Source organism: Stigmatopora argus, chromosome 11, assembly GCF_051989625.1.
Source record: "Stigmatopora argus isolate UIUO_Sarg chromosome 11, RoL_Sarg_1.0, whole genome shotgun sequence".
In the NCBI taxonomy this organism is placed as follows: domain Eukaryota; kingdom Metazoa; phylum Chordata; class Actinopteri; order Syngnathiformes; family Syngnathidae; genus Stigmatopora; species Stigmatopora argus.
Genome location: NC_135397.1, coordinates 4,649,667 through 4,673,039, shown reverse-complemented (window position 1 = coordinate 4,673,039; position 23,373 = coordinate 4,649,667). Strand labels below are relative to the sequence as shown.

The 23,373-nt window shown below is 41.4% G+C and overlaps 2 protein-coding genes across 28 annotated transcripts in view; one reads left to right on the top strand and one right to left on the bottom strand.

Moving 5' to 3' along the window:
* The window catches only part of prim2 (DNA primase subunit 2), a 99,848-nt gene extending 78,307 nt beyond the window's left edge, over window positions 1-21,541 (bottom strand). Inside the window, exon 1 of the mRNA XM_077613406.1 lies at window positions 21,532-21,541. The gene's annotated coding sequence lies outside the window, so the exon portion shown is untranslated. The remainder of the gene's footprint in view (window positions 1-21,531) is intronic.
* The window catches only part of dst (dystonin), a 77,967-nt gene that overhangs the window by 50,663 nt on the left and 3,931 nt on the right, over window positions 1-23,373 (top strand). For 9 of the 27 annotated variants that reach the window (XM_077613375.1, XM_077613374.1, XM_077613372.1 and 6 more), the window contains 39 exons: window positions 315-1,783; window positions 6,986-7,147; window positions 7,259-7,429; window positions 7,680-7,846; window positions 8,223-8,382; window positions 8,543-8,869; window positions 9,038-9,122; window positions 9,202-9,443; window positions 9,607-9,813; window positions 9,923-10,042; window positions 10,121-10,228; window positions 10,299-10,517; window positions 10,593-10,796; window positions 10,955-11,180; window positions 11,314-11,540; window positions 11,623-11,745; window positions 11,843-11,944; window positions 12,014-12,115; window positions 12,233-12,406; window positions 12,493-12,648; window positions 12,727-12,924; window positions 13,241-13,369; window positions 13,713-13,874; window positions 14,654-14,809; window positions 14,977-15,183; window positions 15,753-15,872; window positions 16,553-16,722; window positions 16,896-17,055; window positions 18,001-18,321; window positions 18,426-18,569; window positions 18,660-18,848; window positions 19,120-19,249; window positions 19,430-19,593; window positions 19,669-19,831; window positions 20,114-20,268; window positions 20,691-20,765; window positions 20,945-20,962; window positions 21,754-21,870; window positions 22,825-22,942. In XM_077613375.1, coding sequence (XP_077469501.1) covers window positions 315-1,783; window positions 6,986-7,147; window positions 7,259-7,429; window positions 7,680-7,846; window positions 8,223-8,382; window positions 8,543-8,869; window positions 9,038-9,122; window positions 9,202-9,443; window positions 9,607-9,813; window positions 9,923-10,042; window positions 10,121-10,228; window positions 10,299-10,517; window positions 10,593-10,796; window positions 10,955-11,180; window positions 11,314-11,540; window positions 11,623-11,745; window positions 11,843-11,944; window positions 12,014-12,115; window positions 12,233-12,406; window positions 12,493-12,648; window positions 12,727-12,924; window positions 13,241-13,369; window positions 13,713-13,874; window positions 14,654-14,809; window positions 14,977-15,183; window positions 15,753-15,872; window positions 16,553-16,722; window positions 16,896-17,055; window positions 18,001-18,321; window positions 18,426-18,569; window positions 18,660-18,848; window positions 19,120-19,249; window positions 19,430-19,593; window positions 19,669-19,831; window positions 20,114-20,268; window positions 20,691-20,765; window positions 20,945-20,962; window positions 21,754-21,870; window positions 22,825-22,942 — 7,647 coding nt within the window. The remainder of the gene's footprint in view (window positions 1-314; window positions 1,784-6,985; window positions 7,148-7,258; window positions 7,430-7,679; window positions 7,847-8,222; window positions 8,383-8,542; window positions 8,870-9,037; window positions 9,123-9,201; window positions 9,444-9,606; window positions 9,814-9,922; window positions 10,043-10,120; window positions 10,229-10,298; window positions 10,518-10,592; window positions 10,797-10,954; window positions 11,181-11,313; window positions 11,541-11,622; window positions 11,746-11,842; window positions 11,945-12,013; window positions 12,116-12,232; window positions 12,407-12,492; window positions 12,649-12,726; window positions 12,925-13,240; window positions 13,370-13,712; window positions 13,875-14,653; window positions 14,810-14,976; window positions 15,184-15,752; window positions 15,873-16,552; window positions 16,723-16,895; window positions 17,056-18,000; window positions 18,322-18,425; window positions 18,570-18,659; window positions 18,849-19,119; window positions 19,250-19,429; window positions 19,594-19,668; window positions 19,832-20,113; window positions 20,269-20,690; window positions 20,766-20,944; window positions 20,963-21,753; window positions 21,871-22,824; window positions 22,943-23,373) is intronic. The other 18 variants (XM_077613391.1, XM_077613393.1, XM_077613382.1 and 15 more) reach the window with 5 other exon arrangements.

Sequence of the window (23,373 nt, the reverse complement as noted above, 5' to 3'; positions counted from 1 at the left end):
TTTAATGACAATTTTGTATGCAGACCAAATGTTTTCCTGGCTCCACCTACAGTCAAATAACTTGGAATCTTAAGTCATTTTTTTACGTTTGCAGTAGAGGAACATCCATTTTTCTTCCAACGATTGGCCAATGATCAACATATCACTTTCTAACAAATGTGTTTCTATGACGATGGGTAAAAACGAAAGAGGAGAACATTCCAATTCGTGTCAAATCATTTTAAATGTCATTTGTATCTGAGCTTGTGCTCATTTTTTAAAGAAATCCTGTTCTAAGTGTAAATTATTCCAATGTTTTTTTTCTTCTGCTGCAGCCAAACAAATTGAGCAGTTGAACTCAACATTCGCCAGCTCTCAGCAGTTTCATCAGACCTCCAAAGATTTCCAGTCCTGGTTGGCTGAGACGCTGCAGGACCAGTCGAAGCCTCAATCCATCTCTGCCAAAGTAGATGCTCTACAAAAATCTCTGAATGACCACAACAACCTGCAGGTGGCGCTAAGTGAACAGGAGGAAACTTACAGTACCATAGCAGGGGAAGGCGAGACGCTTCTTCAGAGCACTGACGGTGCGGAAAAGTTGGCACTCCAAGGTCAGCTGTCTCTCCTCTCGTCTAAATGGCAGGAGGTGAAGAAGAACGGCGAGGTACGCTCTGAAAAACTGAAGACGGCTCACCAGAGAGCTCAGAAGTTTGAGGAGCATCTTGAGAAACTTAGTACATGGATGAAGGACTCCGAAGACATTGAGGGTGCAGTCAAACTCACTCTTGATCTTGTTGCTGTGGAGAATGCTGGTGCTCAAGTGAAAGCTCTCCAAAAGGATCTGGATAAGCACAGAGGTATGGTGGAACAGATGAACTCTGCAGCAGGGAGTCTTCTAGAAGTGGCTGACACGGACACAGAGAGAATTAAAAATGAGGCGGAAAGCATCTCTAAAAGAGTGGATGGCCTATCAGAAGGTCTTCAGAAGAAAAAAGAATCCCTGGACAAGATCTCATATGCCCTTAAAGAATTTAAGGAGAGCTCCAAAGAGGCCAAGGCTCATCTAGAAGGAGCTAAGACGATGCTAGATGCTTATGATTCACAGGGAGTGCAGGCAAACAGCAATAAGAACTTGACTAACATGAAAGCTCAACAAAAGAGCCTTGAAGGAGTGCAAAACCAAATAGAACATCTTGAGAGTTTAGCAAAGGATCTTGTAGTTGAACTCCCAGATGTTGATGGTGTGACAGACTTATTACTGCAAGCTGACAGCATAGGAAAGGAATACGGCACCCTTAATAAGAGGCTCGAGGAGAAATGCCAGATCCTAGAAGGTAAATTGCAAGGCATCGGGAAGTTCCAAAATCGTATCCGTGAGATGTTCAGCCGCTTCACAGACCTGGATGATGAATTGGACAGTATGCCTCCTGTGGATCTGGACTTGGCTGTTCTGAAGGAGCAACAGGAGAACATTGAGAGCTTTGTAGCGCAATTGCAGGAGCTGATGGTCAACACAGACAATGCTAAGGATGGATGTAAAAGGATGCTTGAGACAGACTCCTCACCTGACCTCTTGGGTCTGAAGCGAGACCTGGACGCACTGAGCAAGCAGTGCAGCAAGCTGATGGACCGAGCCAAAGGCAGAGAGGGTCAGGTGCAGAGTACGCTGGTCAAGCTGGAAGAGCTCTGTGGAAAACTGAATGGCTTGGAGGATCAACTCTGCAGAGCTGTGGACAAAGAAGCCTCCCAAGGAGCGGTTGGCATGGAGACTGATATCATCAATCAACAGCTGGAGGCTTTTAAGGTACGTCCATGGATGTATGGAACGATAGATTGCATTATTAACCCTCCATATGTTGTTTACTATTATGTAGTAGTCAAAAGAAAATGGTATCCAATTTATATTTTCGGTAGCGCTCTCAAATTTGATTCATTTTCAATGAAAGATTTAGCCATCAGTTTTCCTCACGCTCAAATATGCAGCTCGTACACGTGACCACAGGCTTCATTTGAAACCTCTCGGGACAAAAGCGACCAATCTCTGGGGGCTGCATGCTCGTCAAAGGCATCTGGTGTTAACAAAGAGAATGTTGCTTGAATCGGCTGGTAGATTTTTGGACGAAGCCAGCAGGGTGCCATTGTCATCCTTGATTGTGGGGGTATAGGCTTTAATCCTTACAGTGAGCAATTTGAGGGTCAAGTCTTTTGATTAAAGCCGGTGGTAGTAGGTCTCTCTTCAACTCTTTTGACGATAATATTTGTCAATGACAGCCAATGATTTAATGTGCTGTTGTCAATATAGGATGGCTGATAAATGTTGGTAAGAAAATATGGCATCGGTCTCCTGCAAAAAGGGCCTAATAGCGCCCAACCGTGTCATTCTATACCAAAATCATGCTGGGTGACATGAATGGAAATCAACTTGGCTATCCCAAAGACTGTCAAAGCTTTTCTTATGCGAGTAATTGATGGGTTTAACTTGGACACGTCATCCCTGTAATCACGCTCATATATCTGCGATGCTATCTAGAGAGTCTGTTCTTAATTCTTTCTCCTCACTGGATATTGTTAAAAATGATAGTTGCCTATGACAGCTATAAATAAGGTGCTGACATAAATATTTTTAGAAAAAGACTATAAATTCCTATGGAGTCATCCAAGAGAGGATTAGCCTACATTTGCAACTGTAATATGATAAACACTTGGGATCATTTCAGGTATTAAATAGCATTACACTAAAACAATGTAAACAGATGTGTTTTGGTCCATTGACACAGATGTCGGTGCAAAGATGTAGGTCAAATGAGTGTTTTTCTTCTTTTGGGGGGAGCAGTATGGGGGGGAAAAAAGGGAGTTTTGTTGAAGTGTTAAACCTTCCTTTGAGTTGCAGCAATGAGCCAGTCCTCCTGTGAGAGGTGGTTTTTTTTTTCTTCCACCCCTCTTTGTCCTGCGAATCAGATGGGAATTAGTGGGAAACCCCCATCATATTCTTTTGTGTCAAAAGCAGCAAAGCAGACTTTTTCTATGTTTAGCTGTAATGGCTTTAATGCTTAAAAAAATCAGATCCACTGGCATCGTACTATGATTTGTATTCTGTGGATTAGGTTGATGTCATTGAATTAAGTGAGGGAAGACTAAACTGAGAGGCACCGTTTTGGGTTCCTCTCTTTAATGGATTCTTACCATTTTAGGTCAGGTTTTGCAAGGGATATGCCTGACGTAAGCTCGAGAAAGCTTGCCAGTGGAAGGTGCTTACTGTATGAACTCTATCTGTATGTATTGTATGGGATAATTGGCAGTTTCGTGGCTAAACAGTGCTGGGGGTCATAGTGTGGCTGACTGTTGCTCTTCAGACATTACATCAGTGTCTGTTTTCGTTCAAATTAAAATTGTTATCTTCTGAGTCAGTGTAGTTAATCCATTAAAGTTTATGGTGAAGGAAAATGTTCATTACTCACCGCCACACGGTAATGTCACAATGAAGGAGAACTGTGGAATAATTCATAGATTTGCCGGTCTTGTAGAAGGATGGTATCTGAAATTTCAGTCCACTAAAGTTTTTTTCATTTATGGTTGCCATGCCACAACTGAGCTACTATTCTCCTATTTCAAAACCCTGGAGCCATCACTCTAACTTGGAACCTGTTAGTTTAGCAAAATTTTACATGTTTTACTGAAGGACAACAGGAATTTCTCTCTCTACTTTTTGCATTTTTACCTCTTTTTTTTTAAATCCAGGAAGCTCTCGGGCCAATTCGTCTCTGCCATCGTCTTTTTCCAATTTCCATTTTTGCACGACGAATAGGACAAATTAGTTGGGATTGTTTGCTCCTATGGTCATTTTGGCTTGCTGAGAATCCAGGGGGAAAAATCCTGTCATCAATTGCTTCATATCCTTCTTCTGCCTTCCTGCTGTCTACTCAGGTCATAGGACAAACAAAGCCCCTTTTTGGACTTGGCATGGCTGCCGGTGTTAAATTACCTGCAGCCTGTGCCTCCGTCAGCATTCAAAAGTAATTAAGATTATCTGCAGGGTTTAACACAACCCTCCAGTGGAAAAAAAAAATACACAAAGGGAGAATGAATTTGTTGAAAACGTTTCCCCAGTTCCATCAGTTAGGAAGAAAGGGAAGGGAGTGATTGAGTGATTATGTCAGGATGTAGATGACTTCGACGTGAAGTCATATGGGCCATGCAAACCTTTAAACGGAATTAAAGTCGAGGTTGGGTGGGGGTCATTGGGTCCTACATGGACCAATCAGCATGTGCCGGTGCGGCTCTGAGCACAAATGGAGTTGTGGCAGATGTTGTGTGAATAATGAGCGGAGGCGGGGCATGGGAGCCTCTGCCAGGAGGGTGTCTGTCACTGTGAGCTGAGCGAGGAGAGAGAAAGGACCGGCTGTTTTGTTTATGCTTGGAGTACCAGCACATTTTGGAATAAAACACGGCATGGATATTTCACTTTGCTTCTTTCAAAGTTTTTCAGGATGGATTCTGCAAAGATTTTAGGACCTCGAAGCTAAAGAAATGGGATTCAGTTTGGCAACGCAAAGGGGAAGGCTCAAACGGAGCAAATGAATGGCTTCTTTTGGAAACTTCTGCACTAGAATATGATTTGTATAAATTTAATTTATATAAATAATCTTGTACCATAATTTGAGATGCTGTTTTTTTATATGAAAATCAAAAGTTGTAGTTTTTATTTATTTAATATTTAAAAGCAGAAACACAATTTGCCTTATTTTTTCTAGGAATGCAAACACCGAAGCAGGATACACAGTAAGGTTTTTTTTTACGCCTTTGTAGTCTAAAGAGTGTATGTTTTGGCATGGGGAAACCGCTGAGTCGACCAGATTGCCTCAGACAAAACCCATCCTGCCTGGGGAAGGGGGAGGAGGAGGACATGAACATTGATGACTGCTATGTTCCTCAGAGGTCCATTTATGACACTGTGCGCCTCAATGAACAGATAGACTCAAGCTCTAAGGGTAGCCTCTCATCGCATCATTTTGCAGGAACGTTACCCTACACCCACCGCACTCTGGACTTCAGCAGCCTATGTGGAAATGGAGTTCTCTCCACCTCCAGTTCGTTTGAGCTGCGTACCCGTAAACCCGCCACGTTGGATGAACGCACGGTCTTTGATGGTCTCAAACTCAATGGGAATATTATTAGACCGAATGATACAGTCTTGCCAAAGTCGCGTCCCCAGAATGGCGAGAAGCAGCCTCATCGTCGACGGTCGTGGAGGACTTTTGTCCCGACAAATCTTGGGGAGTACGGTAGCCGGAGTGGATTTTTGTGTTCTGGGAGTGCGGAGAGACCTGGAATGATCGGTGAAAAAAGAGGGCAGAGTGTGACTAGCTCGCTGACATCCGAAGAAGACTCGGGCCTTTACAGTCCTACTGCTGAGAGGGAACGGCATGCCGAACGCTCTCATAGGAAGGCGGGCCCGGGCACAAGAAGCCTCTCTTCCTCAGAGGCCATGCACATGTCCGGGGACCTGAAAAGGCTCCGGTCCCTAAGCTCAGGACAAGATGAGTTCCCGTTCACACCTACACGAGATAACCATTCTCTCTACCAAAGTGGTTGCCTGATTAAAGAGCCACAACAGATGCAATCTGACCTGGATAATTTGAATGAAAAAGATCCCCTCAGTGTTGGAGAATACAAGTTTGCTGGGAGGTCTTCTTCGGGGTCTGCTTTTAGGACTCTTGATGAAACCTCTGGCTGGTATTCAAAGACTTTAACAGACTACGAGGAGTTATCTACCGCCGAGATCTTAGAGTGCGCGCCATCCCAAGAAGACATTGAGCCGGTGGCACAGGCTGAGACTTACGGAAACTCTGTAACTCTTCCAATTGACTGCCGTCAGCAAAAGAAACCATACACTGTACAACGAGTGGCGTCACAATGCAATATGGAAGAGTTGGAAGAGTTCCTGCAGTCAGTGGAGGACTGCCTGCCAAAAGACTTACAGGCTTTCCAACACGCAGGGGAGATTGAGGCTTTACTGAATACTATATGTCCAGAAGTGGACTGTATGGTTTATTCCACTTCACAGGTACCCTGAATTAGCTTTGTCATTTTAAGATCATCCTCTTTAGGCACTTTAGAATATGCCATACTGAATGATATGGGTCTTTAGAAGAATTGCTGTTGGCTCAGTATACAGTACATATCTTATTACATGAAGAGGCAACTATGTTTTCCCTGCAAGTCTGCTTGTCTGTATGGTTACATGTATCTGACTTTCATTGTAAACTTGGCTCCACTCATGGAAGAGAACGTCAGGATCTGGAGGAACTCAGTGTCAAAGCAATTTTAGAGATCGTAATCAAGCTATTATTATTATTTATTACGATTGGTTTTATGATGGAGTTAAGTGAACATTTGAGTGGGTTTGGTAACTCGTAAAATTATATTACACGTAATTCCGAAATACAAGTACTACCTAAAGTAGATCAAGCTGCGTTTCCAAAAAGAGAAATAAAGCTCCTTGGGGATTTCTGCTATGTACATTAGCACCAACAATAGTTGGATGTTGCCAAGGAAATTTTTATTGCAGTTCATTTGTGAGTGAGCATTTATTGTAATTTTATTAGCCCTTCAACAACCATAAATTATAGTTAAAAAAAAAAAAAAAAAAAAGGAAAATCCTAGTGGGGAAATTGTTAAGATTGTCTGAGATTTTTTTTCATTTCATAATGGAGCAAATGACCAAAATTAGGCAAGCTGCTAGCCTAAACATATCTAAGAACAGCACGTTCTGACCGTTTGTTTTTATTGTTGTCTATATATGTAACAGGCTGACAAAAGTGATAGATTGTCCATGATGTAAGTGTGGGTTTTCTTTAACTTTAGGCTATTTTATTAACAATATCTAGCTATTTAAGTTGCTTCCGGTTTTCCCGTACATACTATTGGGTAAATCCTTAATATTAAACCCTATTTGTTCACCCCAACAGCGCATTCCTCCGAATCAACTGTTTACTTTTGATTGTAGGCTTTCCAAAAGGTAGACATCGATCCATTGCAGACACAGCTCCAGGACATCAACTCCCTCAGTCAGGGCCTGATCCAAAACGCAACCAGAGGCACCAACACAAAGAAACTTGAAGATGACCTGGAACAGATCAACACAAAGTGGAACACGCTCAATAAAAAGGCATGCATCCAATTTCCAAGCATGACAATAGAGGATATATGTAAAACACCAGAAATGAATATGAATGTGTCATTCCTAACAGAACATCTACTTTTACCTTGTCAACCGCAGATTGCCGAGCGCTCAGCCCAGCTGCATGAAGCCCTGTTACATTGTGGAAGGTTCCATGATGCTCTGGACTCACTACTCAGCTGGTTGACCGACACAGAGGAACTCATGGCCAATCAGAAGCCTCCCTCTGCAGAGTTCAAAGTGGTCAAGGCACAGATACAAGAGCAGAAAGTAAGTATTCATTGTGTGTGCTAAGGAACACTTGCAGTACATAAAATTGCATTCTGCCTCTAACATTACGCCTTTGCAATTTATCTTCTTTAAATGACATTGATTGTAAAACTCAATTGCAGTCTGTAAAGCTTTTAAGGATGTAATGGTGACTGAGTGTGTCTATGAATGTTTTCCACCATGAAAAAGGGCATTTGCTCAGAGCATTTAATGATGCCCAATACGTCTTCTTCTTTGTCCGCTTTGACAGCTCTTACAGAGACTGTTGGATGACCGTAAGCCCACAGTGGAGCTGATAAAAAATGAGGGGGGGAAGGTTGTGGAACTGGCAGAGTCTGAGGATAAGGAAAAGGTTGCAAAAGCTGTCCGATCCCTTGGGCAGAGGTGGGACACTCTGCTCAAGAAAGCTGAGAACAGGTTAGTGTGTGCATTCGTGCGTCAATGGACTGCAGAAATAAATACTCCCAAGTAGAAAATGTCCAAACTATCAAAATAGCAGTTTAGCTTGCATTGAAATGACTTAGTTCACATAATATTGACCTGTATGCATGTGCCAACTCATAGACTAACACCTTAATTTTCAAATGCTCAACATATGGAGTATAACTCTTTATCACTCTTATTGCGTTATCTGGGCAAAACTTGGCTTACACATGTAGTTAACTTGTCAAACATGTTTTTTTTGTGTTATTTTAGAAATGACCTTTGTTTAACCAAACACTCTGTAGACTTGAATTACACATGTTAATACAAAGAGACATTAACTCTGTGTATTTTCCTCTGTATGTGTTAGGCATAAGCAACTGCAGAGCATTTTGGTGGTCACTCAACAGTTTCATGAGACTCTTGAGCCTTTGAGCGACTGGCTGGCCGTAACCGAAAAGCGGCTCTCCAACTCAGAACCACTTGGCACCGAAACATCCAAACTGGAAGATCAGATCACCCAACATAAGGTAACAGTGTATGTTTTTGTTTTGTTTTTTGAGTTCTTCATCCATCATGTTTTGAGTTTATGTTTTCACCATTCATTTGTTACATTTCCATTCAATTTCAGTTGGTTTTCTGTTTGTCTTTTTTGTTCCGGTCGCATTCTTTGCCTTCCCGTGCACTCAGGCCATAGAGGAGGAGATTATGAATCACAGTAAAGAGCTGTTTCACACCGTCAGTCTGGGTCAGATGCTCAAAGCCGTGAGCTCAGTTGATGGCAAGGACTTTGTTCAGTCCAAGCTGGATGCTACGCAAGGCACTTACTTTGAGCTGCAGGAGCGCTGCAAGAGAAAAGGCGAGATGCTGCAGCAGGCCTTGGCCAATGCTCATCTATTTGGGGAGGACGAGGTGGCGCTCATGAACTGGCTCAGTGAGGCGCACACACGCCTGACTGAAGTATCTGTGGAGGACTACATAGTAGACACTCTTGAAAAGCAGATGGCTGAACAACTGGTACACACGCCCAGCCCAGCATCTTTTTTCCCCCTTGTCAATTTCAATCATTTCTCACATGGTTTTGAGTGTTTTGTTAGTTTAAAAAAAAAAAGATTTTGTTTTAATCATATTCATTCAAAACTATATTATTGATGTTATTCTCTAAGGTTGTAATTTCCATTTTAGGCTTTACAAAGTGATATTGAATTGGCGAAGAAGAATGTTGACCAAGCCCTCTTCAATGGAATGGAACTATTGAAGCAAACTACAGGTATTTTCACTTTATTATTTGTGGATGATTTTTGCTGTTTGTTTTGTACATAGAGTAATGTTTATTTCTCTAATTACAGGCGATGAGGTTGTGGTTATCCAAGGGAAATTGGATGGTATAAAAACAAAGTATGCTGAGATCACCTCCATGAGTGGCAATGTTTTGAATACATTGGAACGGGTTTTGAATCTCTCCACAAAGCTGCACCATACACATGAGAATTTGAGTTCATGGCTACAAAAGGCAGAGACTCAGGTTAATTCTTATGTGGATGAGCAGCCAATCGATGAGCAACTCACTCAAGACCAACAAAAACAAAAGGTAGGAAGGTGTCTGTAAATTAAAATTAATTCTTGAGAAACTCTTTTTTTTTTTGCTGGAGTGATTGAAATTATTACAATGATTCCAGAAGAATAATTTACATTGAGATCTTTACAAATGTTTATTTATAGGGTTATTTAAAATTTTGAACTTGTTTTTTCAGACTTTGCTAAAGGAGACTAAAGAACAAAAGGCTGTAGTGGACAAGCTGAATGAGGTGAGTTCTTCCCTACTGGATCTCATTCCCTGGCACACCCGAGAAAGCCTTGACAAGCTAGTGACAGAGGACAATGAGCGCTACAGAGCTGTCTGTGACGGCGTCACTCAGCAGGTTGACCAGATCAACGCCGACATTCTCAAGTCACAGCAGGTGCGCAAGAAGAAATGGAGTGATTTTTGAAATCTAATCATTGATTTTCTTTGTTGCTTCGATTTGAATTGTTTCCCATCTCTCAAGTCTTTGTTCCTGTTTTTCTCAGTTTGAAGAAGCAGTGGAATCTGAACTAGCATGGCTCGAGAACGCTGAGAAAAACCTAGCGTCTATGGGGGAGATCAAACTGGGGCAAGACCAAACTGCAGTCCAACTACAAGCACATAAGGTCAGCCAACAACCGTGTGTGTGTGGATGTGGTGTTTGTTTAACTTCCAACCAAATTCACTAAAGCATTTTTCCTCAGGTCTTTTCTATGGACATAATGAGGCACAAAGACTCTGTTGATGCAATAGTGAAAAAAGGAAAAGCCATCATGGGTAGCAAAAAGCCAGAGGAAAAAGAAGTGTTAAAGGTGAAAATAATAGCAAGTGTTTTTTGTATATAGTCTTCTGCATACATTATAATATCTGGTCTCATGTCAGGCCAAGACCAAGACATTGGTCGAGAAGTACGGCGCGGTGAGTCAGCTGAACTCGGAGCGCTCTCTCCAGCTAGAACGAGCTCAGTCTCTTGCGAGCCAGTTCTGGGAAACCTACGAGGAGTTGTCGCCGTGGCTTCAGGAAACCCTGAAGCTCTTCAACCAGCTGCCCCCACCGGCCATCGAATACGAGGCGCTCAGGCAGCAACAAGAGGAGCTCCGGGTAAGAAGACACGGAAGAGTAAAATCAGCATCTCCGTTCAAAACAGGTTGTTTCAAAGTGTTTGTTGCCTTGCAGCAAATGCGAGAGCTGATTGCCGAGCACAAACCGCACATTGACAAGATGAATAAGACCGGCCCACAGTTATTGGAACTGAGCCCAGCGGAAGGGCTGCCCATTAGAGAAAAGTACACGACATCAGAGCAGCTTTACACCAAACTTAAGGCTGATGTCAAACAGAGAGCTGCTGAGTTGGATGAAGCCATCTCCAAATCCTCTCAGGTCAATAGTTTGTTCTTGACCTAAAATATTTTGATATTGTAAAAAAAGATATGATGTAATCATTGGTTAGCTAAGGCTAAAAATGTGGGTACTGAAAACTGTTTGGAATTGTAGTCACAATACTGATTAAAATGATCCTTTCTGTTATTCCATACCAGTTCCATGATAAAATCGCCCCAATGCTGGAATCCCTGGAGCGGATGGCTGAGCGCCTACGTCAGCCTCCCGCCATTTCAGTGGAATTGGACAAAATCAAAGAGCAGATAACAGAGAATAAATATGTCAGCGTCGATCTGGAAAAACTACAGCCTTCCTTTGAGACCCTGAAGCAGCGAGGAGAAGAAATGATTGCGCGGTCCGCAGACCGAGAATTATCTGCCAAAGGTATAAGTGCAATCTATACATGAAAATAATCATAAACATCGATTCTTTGCTTTGTATCCTTTTGTAATTTTATTCGGGTTTGTACACTTTAACCTTCATAGGAAAAAGATTAAATACATATTTCTTCCACTAGCTGTGCAAGACAACCTGGATCACATGGTGTTCCTGTGGACCGACATCCAAGTCTTGCTGGAAGAGCGAGAGGCAAAGCTATTGGATGTAATGGACCTGGCTGAAAGGTTCTGGTGCGATCACTGCGCCCTGATCGTCACCATCAAAGATAGCCAGGACCTCCTGAGGGAGTTGGAGGAGCCCGGCGTGGATCCTTCAGTTGTCAAACAGCAACAGGAGTTTTTGGAGGTCTGCAAATACACAACAAAGTAATTATGAATTCCAATCAGAAGTGTTTTCAGGCTTTAACATTTTCTCTCCATCCCTACAGGGTTTTAAGGAAGAGATTGACGGGTTTCAAGAGGAGCTGGATTCGGTTCGAAACCAAGGCTCTGAACTCATGACTGCCTGTGGAGAACCTGACAAACCCGTGATAAAGAAAAGCATTGATGAGGTTCCGTCGTTTTCCTTTTTTTGAAGAATCTGTTGCTTTTACTATTGAGGTTGCACCTGTAGTACCTTACCAATGTCTTGTGATGTTACTCAACTAGGTGAACTCTGCATGGGAAAATCTCAATAAGACTTGGAAAGAACGAGTTGACAGATTAGAAGAGGCCATGCAGGATGCAATGCAATTCCAAGATGGTCTTCAGGTACACTGATCATTGCTTCAATCTTTGAAGACATAAGGATAATATCTTTTTAAATTGCCTTGCACACAGGGTATGTTTGATTGGGTGGATATCTTGGAAAGCAAACTGGACTCCATGTCACCTGTGGGCACCGATCTAGAAACTGTCAAACAGCAGATTGGTGAACTCAAGGTACAGTCATAAATATACTTTGCATTCAGTTCAAGAGAACAAGATATGCAATTGCACTTCTAGAATTATGCCTTCATTGATCATCAATACAACTTTGTTTTCCTGCATGTGTTTTAGGAGTACAAAGTCGAAGCGTACCAGCTACAGATTGAGATGGAGCGCCTGAACCACCAGGCGGGCCTCCTGCTTAAAAAGGTGACCGATGAGACCGATCGATGCGCCATTCAGGAGCCCATGTACGAGCTGAAGATGCTGTGGGGAAACCTGGATGAGAAGATCATCAACCGCCAGGTGGAAAAGAATACATAAAAAGTTGATGTCTGATGGTGGTTTCACTCATTGGCCAATTTCAAATGGGTTTTCTACTCTTACCTCAGCACAAACTTGAGGGTGGCCTATTGGCACTTGGACAGTTCCAGCATGCACTGGATGAGCTGCTGGCCTGGATGAGCCACACCGATGAGATGCTCAATGAGCAGAGAAAGGCAGGAGGAGACCCTAAAGCCATTGAGATCGAGCTAGCCAAGCATCATGTAAATGCTCTCACTTTTTTTATCTCGTTGTTAAGCATACAGAAGTCGTTGATTTTACGCTTGTTGCTTTATCCTCAGGTCCTTCAGATTGACGTATTGGCGCACCAATCAACAGTCGAGACGGTGAACAAAGCAGGGAGTGAACTTGTGCAATCCAGTGCAGGAGAGGAAGCCGCTTGCTTAAAGAGCAAACTGGAGAATCTAAACGACCGATGGAAAGCCATCCTGGAGAGGACAGAGCAGAGAAAGCAGCAGTTGGAAAGTGCTTTGCTCCAGGTATATAAACACACGAAGTATTTTTTGATTAAATTCAAGTTCTATTCACAACTTTGCAATTGAAATCAGACGTGAAAAAAATTATAGATAGAAAAGCAGATAGAGTACTGAATCCCATTGCTGTGCATAGTTGGATCACTCAACATTCAGGTTTCCCTATCAATGACATCTATATATCGACGTATATGCAACAGAATGTATGTCAACCATTGTTTTGGAAGCAAAATGAATGAATCCAAGAAAATGAGAACCACTCCCCTAGGACAATGAATGTTTGTGGGATCTTTTGACCGACTCGGGTTGTATTGTGTTGTAGGCCCAGGGTTTCCATGGTGAGGTGGAAGATATGCTGCAATGGCTGAAAGACACAGAACGTCAGCTGTTGGCATCAAAGGCGGTGGGAGGCTTACCAGACACGGCCCGCGAGCAGCTTAACGCCCATCTGGTACGTGTTTAACAATACGAGTTGCGCATGCAGATGGTCGGGCCATGAGGAGTCTGTCTCCTCTCTCTTTTGCTCAAGTGTGAAAATTCAATGACTCTTTTGGCTTCGCATAGCAAAAGATGACCAAAACTGTGATTCAGTGTAATCGGACTCTCTTATCTCCAGGAATGTCTTGATTTTCCTTGTCTTCCATTTAGGGTAGCTACTTTCACTGCAAGTTTTTTTTTTTAGTTTTTTGGGAGCAGCATTTCTTAAGTGCAAACATGATACTGTTTCAAAGTTTGTGGGAACATGGAGATGTGCAGTTTGCACTCAATGACTGGTGCGCTATGTCATCACACAGGAGTTGTGTTCTGCCTTGGAGGTGAAGGAGGAGCTTTACCAGGAGTTGATGATTAAAGGTCAACAGCTACTCTCTATGACACCGGAAGGCAACACTGAACAGGACCTTGCCAACCTGACGGAAAAATGGGAAGCGACGCAAGCCAAAGTTGCTGATAGGAAGGTATAATTCCCTCGTAATTTAGTTTGGACCAAAAATGGATACCTTTTGAGTTCCTAGTAAGTCGCTAAAATATAAATACCTTAATTCTTTTGCATAATGCACAATTTCATCATCAATTTTGGTTGGGCGGTTGCGGGTTTTGCCAAAGATCACAAATTTTGGGGTGTAGAGTGAGTACTTGACCATGGATCAATAGCAATATCATAATATGCTACTTACTGAATATCACTCAAACAAATATAAATACATCCCTGCAAAAGAGTTAGAAGCATTCAGCTTGCACGTACTTGTCCTTCACCTTAATGAATAAACCAAAACAACATCACGCACAAAGAACAAGAGCAATGTGACTCTCTCACTACAAATATGGCCTGGCTTCTCCCTGAAACCTTCTGCTTCCTCTTTACTTTGGTCCCGTTCCCAGAATCACAGTGCCGTCTGTAGCCAAACAAAGTGTTCCCATAATAGAATAAAGAACTGACAACGATAGTCCACTTTTAGCCTCTCACTGACATATGAGGGAAGAGAGCCAGCTTCAAACATCACCCTGCTAACATTGTTAACATGGCTGTGTGACATGGATGTTTCTCCACATTCAATTAAAAATCCATTAGCTCCAATCTGTTTGACCATCGGCCTCTATGGTCCTACGAACTTCCTCATTTGGTTAGGGCTTCAATTTGTGACCGTGACTCATTGAAAATGATTTTATCCTACATCTGTGTTTAATCAAGACATCGTTCAAAAGGATTGCTCTTCACTTGGGTTTATGTTCACAGACAAAACTGGAGGAGGCTTTGACGCTGGCCACGGACTTCCATAACTCTCTGCAGGACTTCATCAACTGGCTGACCCAGGCAGAGCAGACCCTAAACATGGTGTCGCCTGCTTCTCTAATTCTTGAGAACATCCAATTCCAAATAGATGAGCACAAGGTAATACTTGCACAGTGGGAACGGTACACAACCCCCAAAGCAAGTCCGAAAAGTCATATTACAGTACATACTCGGGTGGTGATGTCAGAAACGCTCTATTTTGCTCGCCAAGGAACTGAAAGCCTTTAAAATGACACACTCACGTCCGTACACTGTCTCCTCTGCAGATGTTTGTGACTGAGGTCAACTCTCACAGGGATGACATCATTGAGCTGGATAAGACAGGCACGCATCTGAAGTACTTCAGCCAGAAGCAGGATGTTGTTCTGATCAAGAACCTGCTCCTTAGTGTGCAAGGTCGCTGGGAGAAACTGGTCCAGCGATCTGTGGAACGTGGTCGCGTACTGGACGATGCAAGGAAGAGAGCAAAACAGGTACTTGCGGGCTTCTAGATCACAACCCTCAAGTTTTTCTAGTTCTTTTTTTAATGTATCTATTGTATTCTTCACTAGTTATACCGTATTTTGCTGTTTAATATACACCCCCATTTAATATGCCTGGGTGTATTAAACGGCAGGGGTATATTAAAGGGCAGGGGTATATTAAATGGCGCACAAACGGGAAGGTACGATCCACTACGCTCTTTATGCCGTGACGGGGTGCATCAACGTTTTGATGACTGAAGCTACTTGATGCTCAGGTTAAAACTACCCACTGCTGAATAAAGTCTGACTTGGAATTTTAATGAACTTAAGTATCTAATTATGCCCCCATGAACACCATACAAATCTTGCCAAAAAAGATGAGTTGCCGTTTAATATATATATATGTAGTAAACGGCAGGGGTATATTAAATGGCACACAAACGGGAGGCTCAAAAAAGCAAAAATCATTTAATATACCTGGGTATATTAAACGGCAAAATACGGTAATATTTATCCAACAGTAATCAAAAACATCGCATAATTTGCTGATGCTGACCGCTTATCTCATTTGTCCTCAGTTCCATGAAAACTGGAGTAAATTGATGGAGTGGTTGGATGAATCTGAGAAGTCACTGGACTCGGAAGTAGAAATTGCCAATGAGCCGGATAAAATCAAGAAGCAGCTGTCGCAACACAAGGTGAGTGGTGGAAACAATTGTCAGTGTTTGTACTAATGCTTGAAGCTTTTGAAAATGCATTGAGAAAGTGCTTTGACCTTGAAAAAGACCATCATGCGGATAAGAGTATTTTTAGACATCTCAATAATGACGCAGCTCTTTAAAAGATTGCTTTTGTGTGGTCTCACTCAGAGAGAATAAGAGATAGGAGCATTCTCAATAAAAGCTATTGTCCGGTTTTAAAAAAAAGAAAAAAAGCTGACACCTATCCAAATGAATTAAAGTATAGTGCATACATTAGTCACGCTTTTGATTCTATCGTAGGCTACATAATCCCCGCTCTGCACTGGTGCACTAGCAGATTGTGTTAATCCTGTCATAATACTGGGATAGAGCAAATGTAGTTGGGGTGGCCGTGTTTTGGGATACTTTTAATCTCTTTGGAGCTGAGGCTCTTGAGTTTTGACCCATTTTTCGGTTTTCCATGCAGAGAGCCGTGATCTTAATCAGAAGACGTAGACAGACAGATTACGATGCTATCTATGATGCACTCAATTAGAAGATAAAGGATGCTCAAGTAAAAAAATGTGCTAGGCAAAAGTGACTTTAATGAGACGAAGCAGAAGTCATAACAAGAGTAAATGCAGTAATATAATTCCTGTGTTAAATGTACTATAGCAGTGTGGATTTCATCTTGACAGGAGTTCCAGAAATCTTTGGGTAGCAAGCACTCCGTGTATGATACGACATCGCGAACTGGACGAGCACTCAAGGACAAAACTTCACTTCAAGATGATAATCAGAAACTGGACGACATGCTAAGCGAGCTGAGAGACAAATGGGACACCGTTTGTGGAAAGTCCATAGAGAGGTATGGTCATTCAAAAGTCTAATTTTATTTTGAACATATTTGGATATTAAAACAAATTTAATTCAAGAGGGGGAAAAAAGAACAAAACAGGCCTGATGGTATAACTTCATTTTAGGGTGCAATTATATGCATGGTCTGGGAAATTGATAATATTAATGTGTGTGTTTATAAAGGCAAAACAAGCTGGAGGAGGCTCTTCTGTTTTCTGGCCAATTCAAAGATGCTCTGCAGGCCCTCATTGATTGGCTGTACAAGGTGGAGCCTCAGATGGCTGAAGACCAACCAGTTCACGGAGACATCGACCTGATCCTGAATCTGATAGACAACCACAAGGTCTGAACTTCTTTTTCATCTTCCTTTTTGAATAAACACCTCATTGTATATCTATCAAAATTGAAAACAAAAGATGCGTTTAGAAAATAGTTCAGTCAGCCGCCATGGTATCTCATTACCACTCCATTGAGCTTTAAACGTGTGACGCTCTCTCGTCTGACATTTGTGAGAAAGCCTTTATATGCCAGTGGCTCTATGCCAATAACAGAAGCAGCACAACAATTGGCTTCTTGTTACTCTGGCTAGCACTCTGTTAAAATACATTGAATGGATGCCTAAAGCAGCCAAAAAGACAAATAAGTTCTAATAAAACACCAACAAACACATTAAAAAATATATTAATCCAACTGAATGAGGACACTCATCTAAAATATTCTTCCTATGAATACAGTGATGTCAAAACCATTTTTGTCACAGGCCACATTGTAGTTATGCGGGCCATCGTGACAAAACAAATGGATTTTCGCAATCAAGTATCCTGGTTTTGAAATTAGAAGCCTGAATAAATGAAAAACAACTTTTAAACGTGATGAATTGGAGATACCATAATCAAATATTTAGTATTTCCGTCGGCTCTTAAACAAACTAATCACCATAAAGTGACATTAAAAGACAATGAATTCTGTCTGTAAGGTCTTTAATTCCTTTGGTGTAATTGTGCTTATTCCAACAGTTTAAGAGTTACAGATTTTTTATTTATTTTTGGTGGGGGCGGTTTGCTTGTGGATGAAATACGCCCCAGATTTGGCAATGAATTCTATTCAAAATGACCCTACAAATGTATTTAAAAGTCTTAAATCCCAGTTGAAGAAACTTGTAGGAATGTTGGTTTGGGCATTTGACCATTACATCATAAAGCATGACCTTCATAGAGATTGCTTTTATTTAGCCTATCATCACCCAGTTTTGTGTTTAACATTGCCTTATATTTGTGATGCGCTCCAGGTTTTCCAGAAGGAGCTGGGAAAAAAGACAGTCAGCGTCCAGGCCCTCAAACGCTCAGCCAGGGAACTGATTGACAGCCACGACGACTCCTCCTGGGTTAAAGTCCAAATGCAGGAACTGGGCACCCGCTGGGAGACCGTCTGCAACCTCTCGGTGTCCAAGCAGGCGCGTCTAGAGCAGGCCCTGTCTCAGGCTGAGGAGTTTCACTCCACGGTTCACATTTTGCTGGAGTGGCTGGCCGAGGCTGAGCAGACTTTGCGTTTCCGTGGCAGCCTACCTGAAGATGAAGAGGCTCTCCGTGCACTCATTGACCAGCACAAGGCAAGTGCTTATATTTAGATGTCTTTAGCTTAATCTGATCATGTTTATATCTTCCAATTTTGGTCTCAATGGGATACCTAATGTGTTCCTTTCCTTTTTTTAAGGAATTCATTACGAAACTGGAAGAAAAGCAAGTCGCACTGAATAAAGCCATCAGTCTGGGGGAGGCTATTCTAAGCATCTGCCATCCCGATTCAATTACAACAATCAAACACTGGAACACAATCATTAAAGCCCGGTTTGAAGAGGTAAATGCCGATATGCAACAGTGTGTTTGGAGAATTAGGACGTTTTCTGTAGTTTGCGAGACGTTCTAAATCCTCACTTGGCACTTGTAGGTGCAAGCCTGGGCCAGACAGCACCAGCAGCGACTGGCCACAGCTCTCAGTGAGTCCTTGGCCACTCAGGACTTGCTGGAGAACCTGCTGACTTGGCTGCAATGGGCCGAGTCGAACCTGAGCGATAAAGACAAAGAAGCTCTTCCGCAAGAGATCCAAGAGGTCAAAAATCTCATTGCAGAACACCAGGTAAAGGGATTTTTTTGCATGTACAATATAAAATAAGACTGAATTGCAAGGGAGATTTAACTCCATTATTTCTGTTTGGGGGGTCAGTCATAATTTAACAGTTAGATTATTGGTACATTCACCTATTAGTGATTTTTTTTAAGCAAAACACCTTCCCTATGGATTGCTTTTTTGTGTGGATCCTCTTTAACAGTAGCCACCAATCAAACAAACATTAAACAATAACCACCCGAAGCCTTGTGTATGACTTTTTTTTTGTTTAACCTTCCAGGCTTTCATGGAGGAAATGACCAGGAAGCAACCAGATGTTGACAAAATCACAAAGACACACAAAAGAAAGGTTGCTTTGGAACCTCAACTCCACTCTCAAATCCCTGTGCTGGACAAAGGACGAGCTGGAAGTGCGTATCCTACTTTTTTTTGCTTTCCAGTGCAAAACCTGCACCATCTGGCAAGTGATGAGTCACTGCAGAGTGACTCAACATCCTCCTTGGGTTCACTTTGACACCTGGAGTGATGCTATCACTTGTCACAAGGTTCTGAAATACTTTTTGATGTTTTTTTTTTACTTTCACTTACAGGAAAACGTTCTCCCACACAAACCATGTATGCATCAGCGACACAGGCACCTATCGAAACAAAAAACCCACGGGTTAACCTGCTGGTCAGTAAATGGCAGCATGTGTGGCTGCTGGCTCTGGACAGGAGGCGGAAACTCAACGATGCTTTGGACAGATTAGAGGAGGTCAATTGAAATGTGTAATATAGCGTATATCCAGTCAGTTCAAGTAAACACGCACTGTTTTTTTTTTTCATCCAGTTGAAAGAGTTTGCCAACTTTGACTTTGATGTGTGGCGGAAGCGCTACATGCGTTGGATGAACCACAAAAAGTCTCGTGTTATGGACTTCTTCCGACGTATTGATAAAGATCAGGATGGCAAAGTCACAAGACAAGAGTTCATTGAGGGAATCCTGTCTTCTAGTAAGTGGATGTGCTATACATCTTTGTTTGAAATTACTCCCCATCTACTAAGCATGGCAAGTGTTTAAAGGCCTATCATTTCACCCAAAGCACTGATGTTTGCTATTGACAGAGACATGATAAGAATAATCAGTGTAAATAAGGTAATTCTTCATATAGTGTTTTTTTAATTCATGTTATTAATGTGAAGCACTTTTTGCCATAGAAAGCTTTTTTTTCGTAATTTTATTGATGCCATCCAATATTTTTATTTTTAACACATCTGGGGGATTGTACCATCAGAATTCCCAACTAGTCGGCTGGAAATGAGCGCCGTGGCTGATATATTTGACCGGGACGGTGACGGCTACATCGATTACTATGAGTTTGTGGCAGCGCTACACCCCAACAAGGATGCTTACAAACCTCTGACAGATGCTGACAAGATTGAAGATGAGGTAACAATAATTTTTCCACTCAAGTCTATAAATCGCTGTTCCTTAACCTAATGGGATTTATAGTAATAAACTGCAACTGTTATCTATAGAGGTAGGTTAAATTCCAAATATGAAGTAAGTCTCACTGTAAATTTTCACTCATTCATGGAATTAGTTTCTCTTCAAAAGTATTTTTTCTTGGATGTATTTGTCTGGCCAACCAATAGAAAAATAGTTATACTCAACAATTTAGGTCACGCTTTGTCCTCAAAAAAAAAAAAAAAAAACAATACTGTACGGATTGCAGGATAAATACTGACAATGGCGGATTTATTTCCTCAGTGTAACAGCGTCATCTGCTGGTTATTGAGACAGTTTAATTAAATATACAAAACCAAGCATGAGTTTGTTTTTTTTATATACTATATATATTTTTTTTGTAGGTGACACGCCAAGTGGCCAAATGCAAATGTCCCAAAAGATTCCAGGTGGAGCAAATTGGTGCCAACAAGTACAGGGTAAGACAAATTTTACATGTCACAAAATTGCAATATCGTTTTAAGTTTATTGATTATAACATAGATTACTGAACATGACAGAAAACTAGAATAATTTAAATTCCTGAGCTGAGGTTGTCAAACCAGAATGCAGTAACTAATTCTAACATGGAATTTTCCATTATTCTCTGCACCTCCAGTTTTACCTTGGAAACCAGGTAAATTTTGTTTTCCCTAACTGTGCTTTTCTGCCTTATATGGCTTTTTTTGCCTCGTGTTTGTTTTCCAATTAATAATGTCCACTTCCCTGGCTGGTGGTTACAAACTGGAACTCAGAAGTTGGGAAAAGAGCTGCAATCTTTGAATTGAAACTTCAAAATATGTCATGTTATTTTTGCGTCACATGATTAAGTATTGAAAACTGCCAGAAACTAAAACAATTCCAACAAATGTTGTTTAAATTTGAAATGGCCTAAATTTGCAAATAAACTATTAAAAACTAAATCAACCCATGGTGCATTAAATATATTGTTAAAGTTCCACAACAAGAATTATTATTTTTACTTTAAACTGCATCATAAGTACAAATGAACAAAATATAATCACATGATTAACGCTCAGAACACCATGTCGTCCACTTTTGAGTTTCAGTTATTGTCCTGCTAACGTGCTAGACACCATTTCAGCCTACATTTTGATTGGTTGTTCATCTGCTGGGCCCTAATAGAATTAAAATTTGTCTGCTTGCTATGGGCGCTTCAATTTCCTTGAGAATGTCTTACCTCAACGTTGGCTGACGCTGTTTGAACTTCACATTCTTTTGACTTCATTTGACCTATTTTATCTAAATAAAAGAAATGCATGTTTAAATGTAAAATTCATGACAGGTATGGGTCACATTGACGTGTTATTGATGGGATGTGCAATCGCGATGGGTAGTGGAGTACACGTATAGTTGATATGTGCCCATGTCTCACCAAACAATGAATTGAATTAATTCTTTTGACAGTTTGGTCTGGTTCACTGCTTACATGACTCCGTAGTCGGCGATGAGACAATAGCAAACAGGGAAAATCAAAATCTAAGCCCTCACCTGCACGTTGCAGTTTTGGAAAGCTGTATCCTGGTAAATGGTTATTCTTCAAGTGTTTTATTGTGCCTTTTATTTTCCTCCAGATTCATGACTCAATCTCCATCACCTTAATGTATCTGATCACTAAAATCACCAGTGGCGTTGAATCATTCTGAGAATCATACAGATTGCAAGATTCAGTTCTTTTTCAGATCAAATATGTTAGTGGCAGGCACTCGTTGCAGGGTCATCAGTGTTTGCTCATGTTTGAGTGTCCCACTGTGATGGATTTAGACATTAGAGATAATTTCAACCATTCCTCATGTGTGTCGTCCAGCGCGAGTTGCCTTGGTTCTGCATCATTGTCAAATGCATCTTGGATTGTACTAATGAAGCGTGCAACGGTGTGCTGGAGTCGCGGGAGTTTGATGTCTGTGCGTCCGTCGATCCTGATCTGACAGAAAGCATGCGGCTGTGTCAGTCACACTAAACGCTCAAGATCACATCCAAATGGCTCAACCGTTAAGCGCAGTTCTCAAGGCCAGTTGTAAGCAAGTAACAATCCAACAGTGACCTCCTGTGGTGGACACTTATCCTTTTTTTTCTTCTAACTCAAACATACAGTAATTAGATTTACCGTAGCATCCGTAAAACTGTCCCAAGTCAATTATACATGAATGAAAAAGTAAAGCCATTTGGACTGACCTTGAGCTGTTTGTGTATTTGAGAATGAAAAATGTATGTTGTTGTGGTCAAAATCTAATTTGTGCCAAACCTTTGCAACACACCAAGGAAACGAGCTCTGATTCAAATGATTCATTATTGATCCCAAAAGTTTTGCATGTGTATGGGTCTTGATCGACTAAATTTAAGTGATGTTTAAGCCACATTCAGTTGGTTTCCAGTGTTGTTCTGGTTCAAGGCTGACGTGTTCAAGTGCTCCTAGTTCACGTATGCAAGACTTGTCTTATTGTTCTTTTTAATTTTTTTCCCTTCATCTCACTCTAGTTCGGAGATTCTCAGCAGCTTCGCCTGGTGCGCATCTTGCGCAGCACCGTCATGGTGCGTGTGGGCGGCGGATGGATGGCGCTGGACGAGTTCCTAGTCAAGAACGACCCCTGTCGAGGTGAGTTTAAAAGTTCACTATTTCATGGCAGCGTGAAAAGTATCACTAACACTTTTGACCGGAATCGTATTAATGTCTTTGCAAGTGTACAAGGTAAACAAAAATAAAAAAGGCCATTTTTATTAAAAAAAAACATTTAAGTGCACCCTATTACAACTAGGGACGTGGCTACTTTCAAAATCAACCATCACAGCTAATATTAAATAGCAGTAAGTACACATCTTCCACTATTTAAATTGCTTATGATTAAAACCGTATGAAATTCTGATCTTCTAGCAGACTTGCCAAATCTTTTTCTCACAACATTTTAAAGCAAAATTCATTGTTGACAACCAAAAAGAGTGTTATCAAAAACTGCTAGGATGAGAAAATGTCAACAATTACCCCAGAAACCATAAAATGTTTTTTTTTTCAACAATGTTATGAAGTAT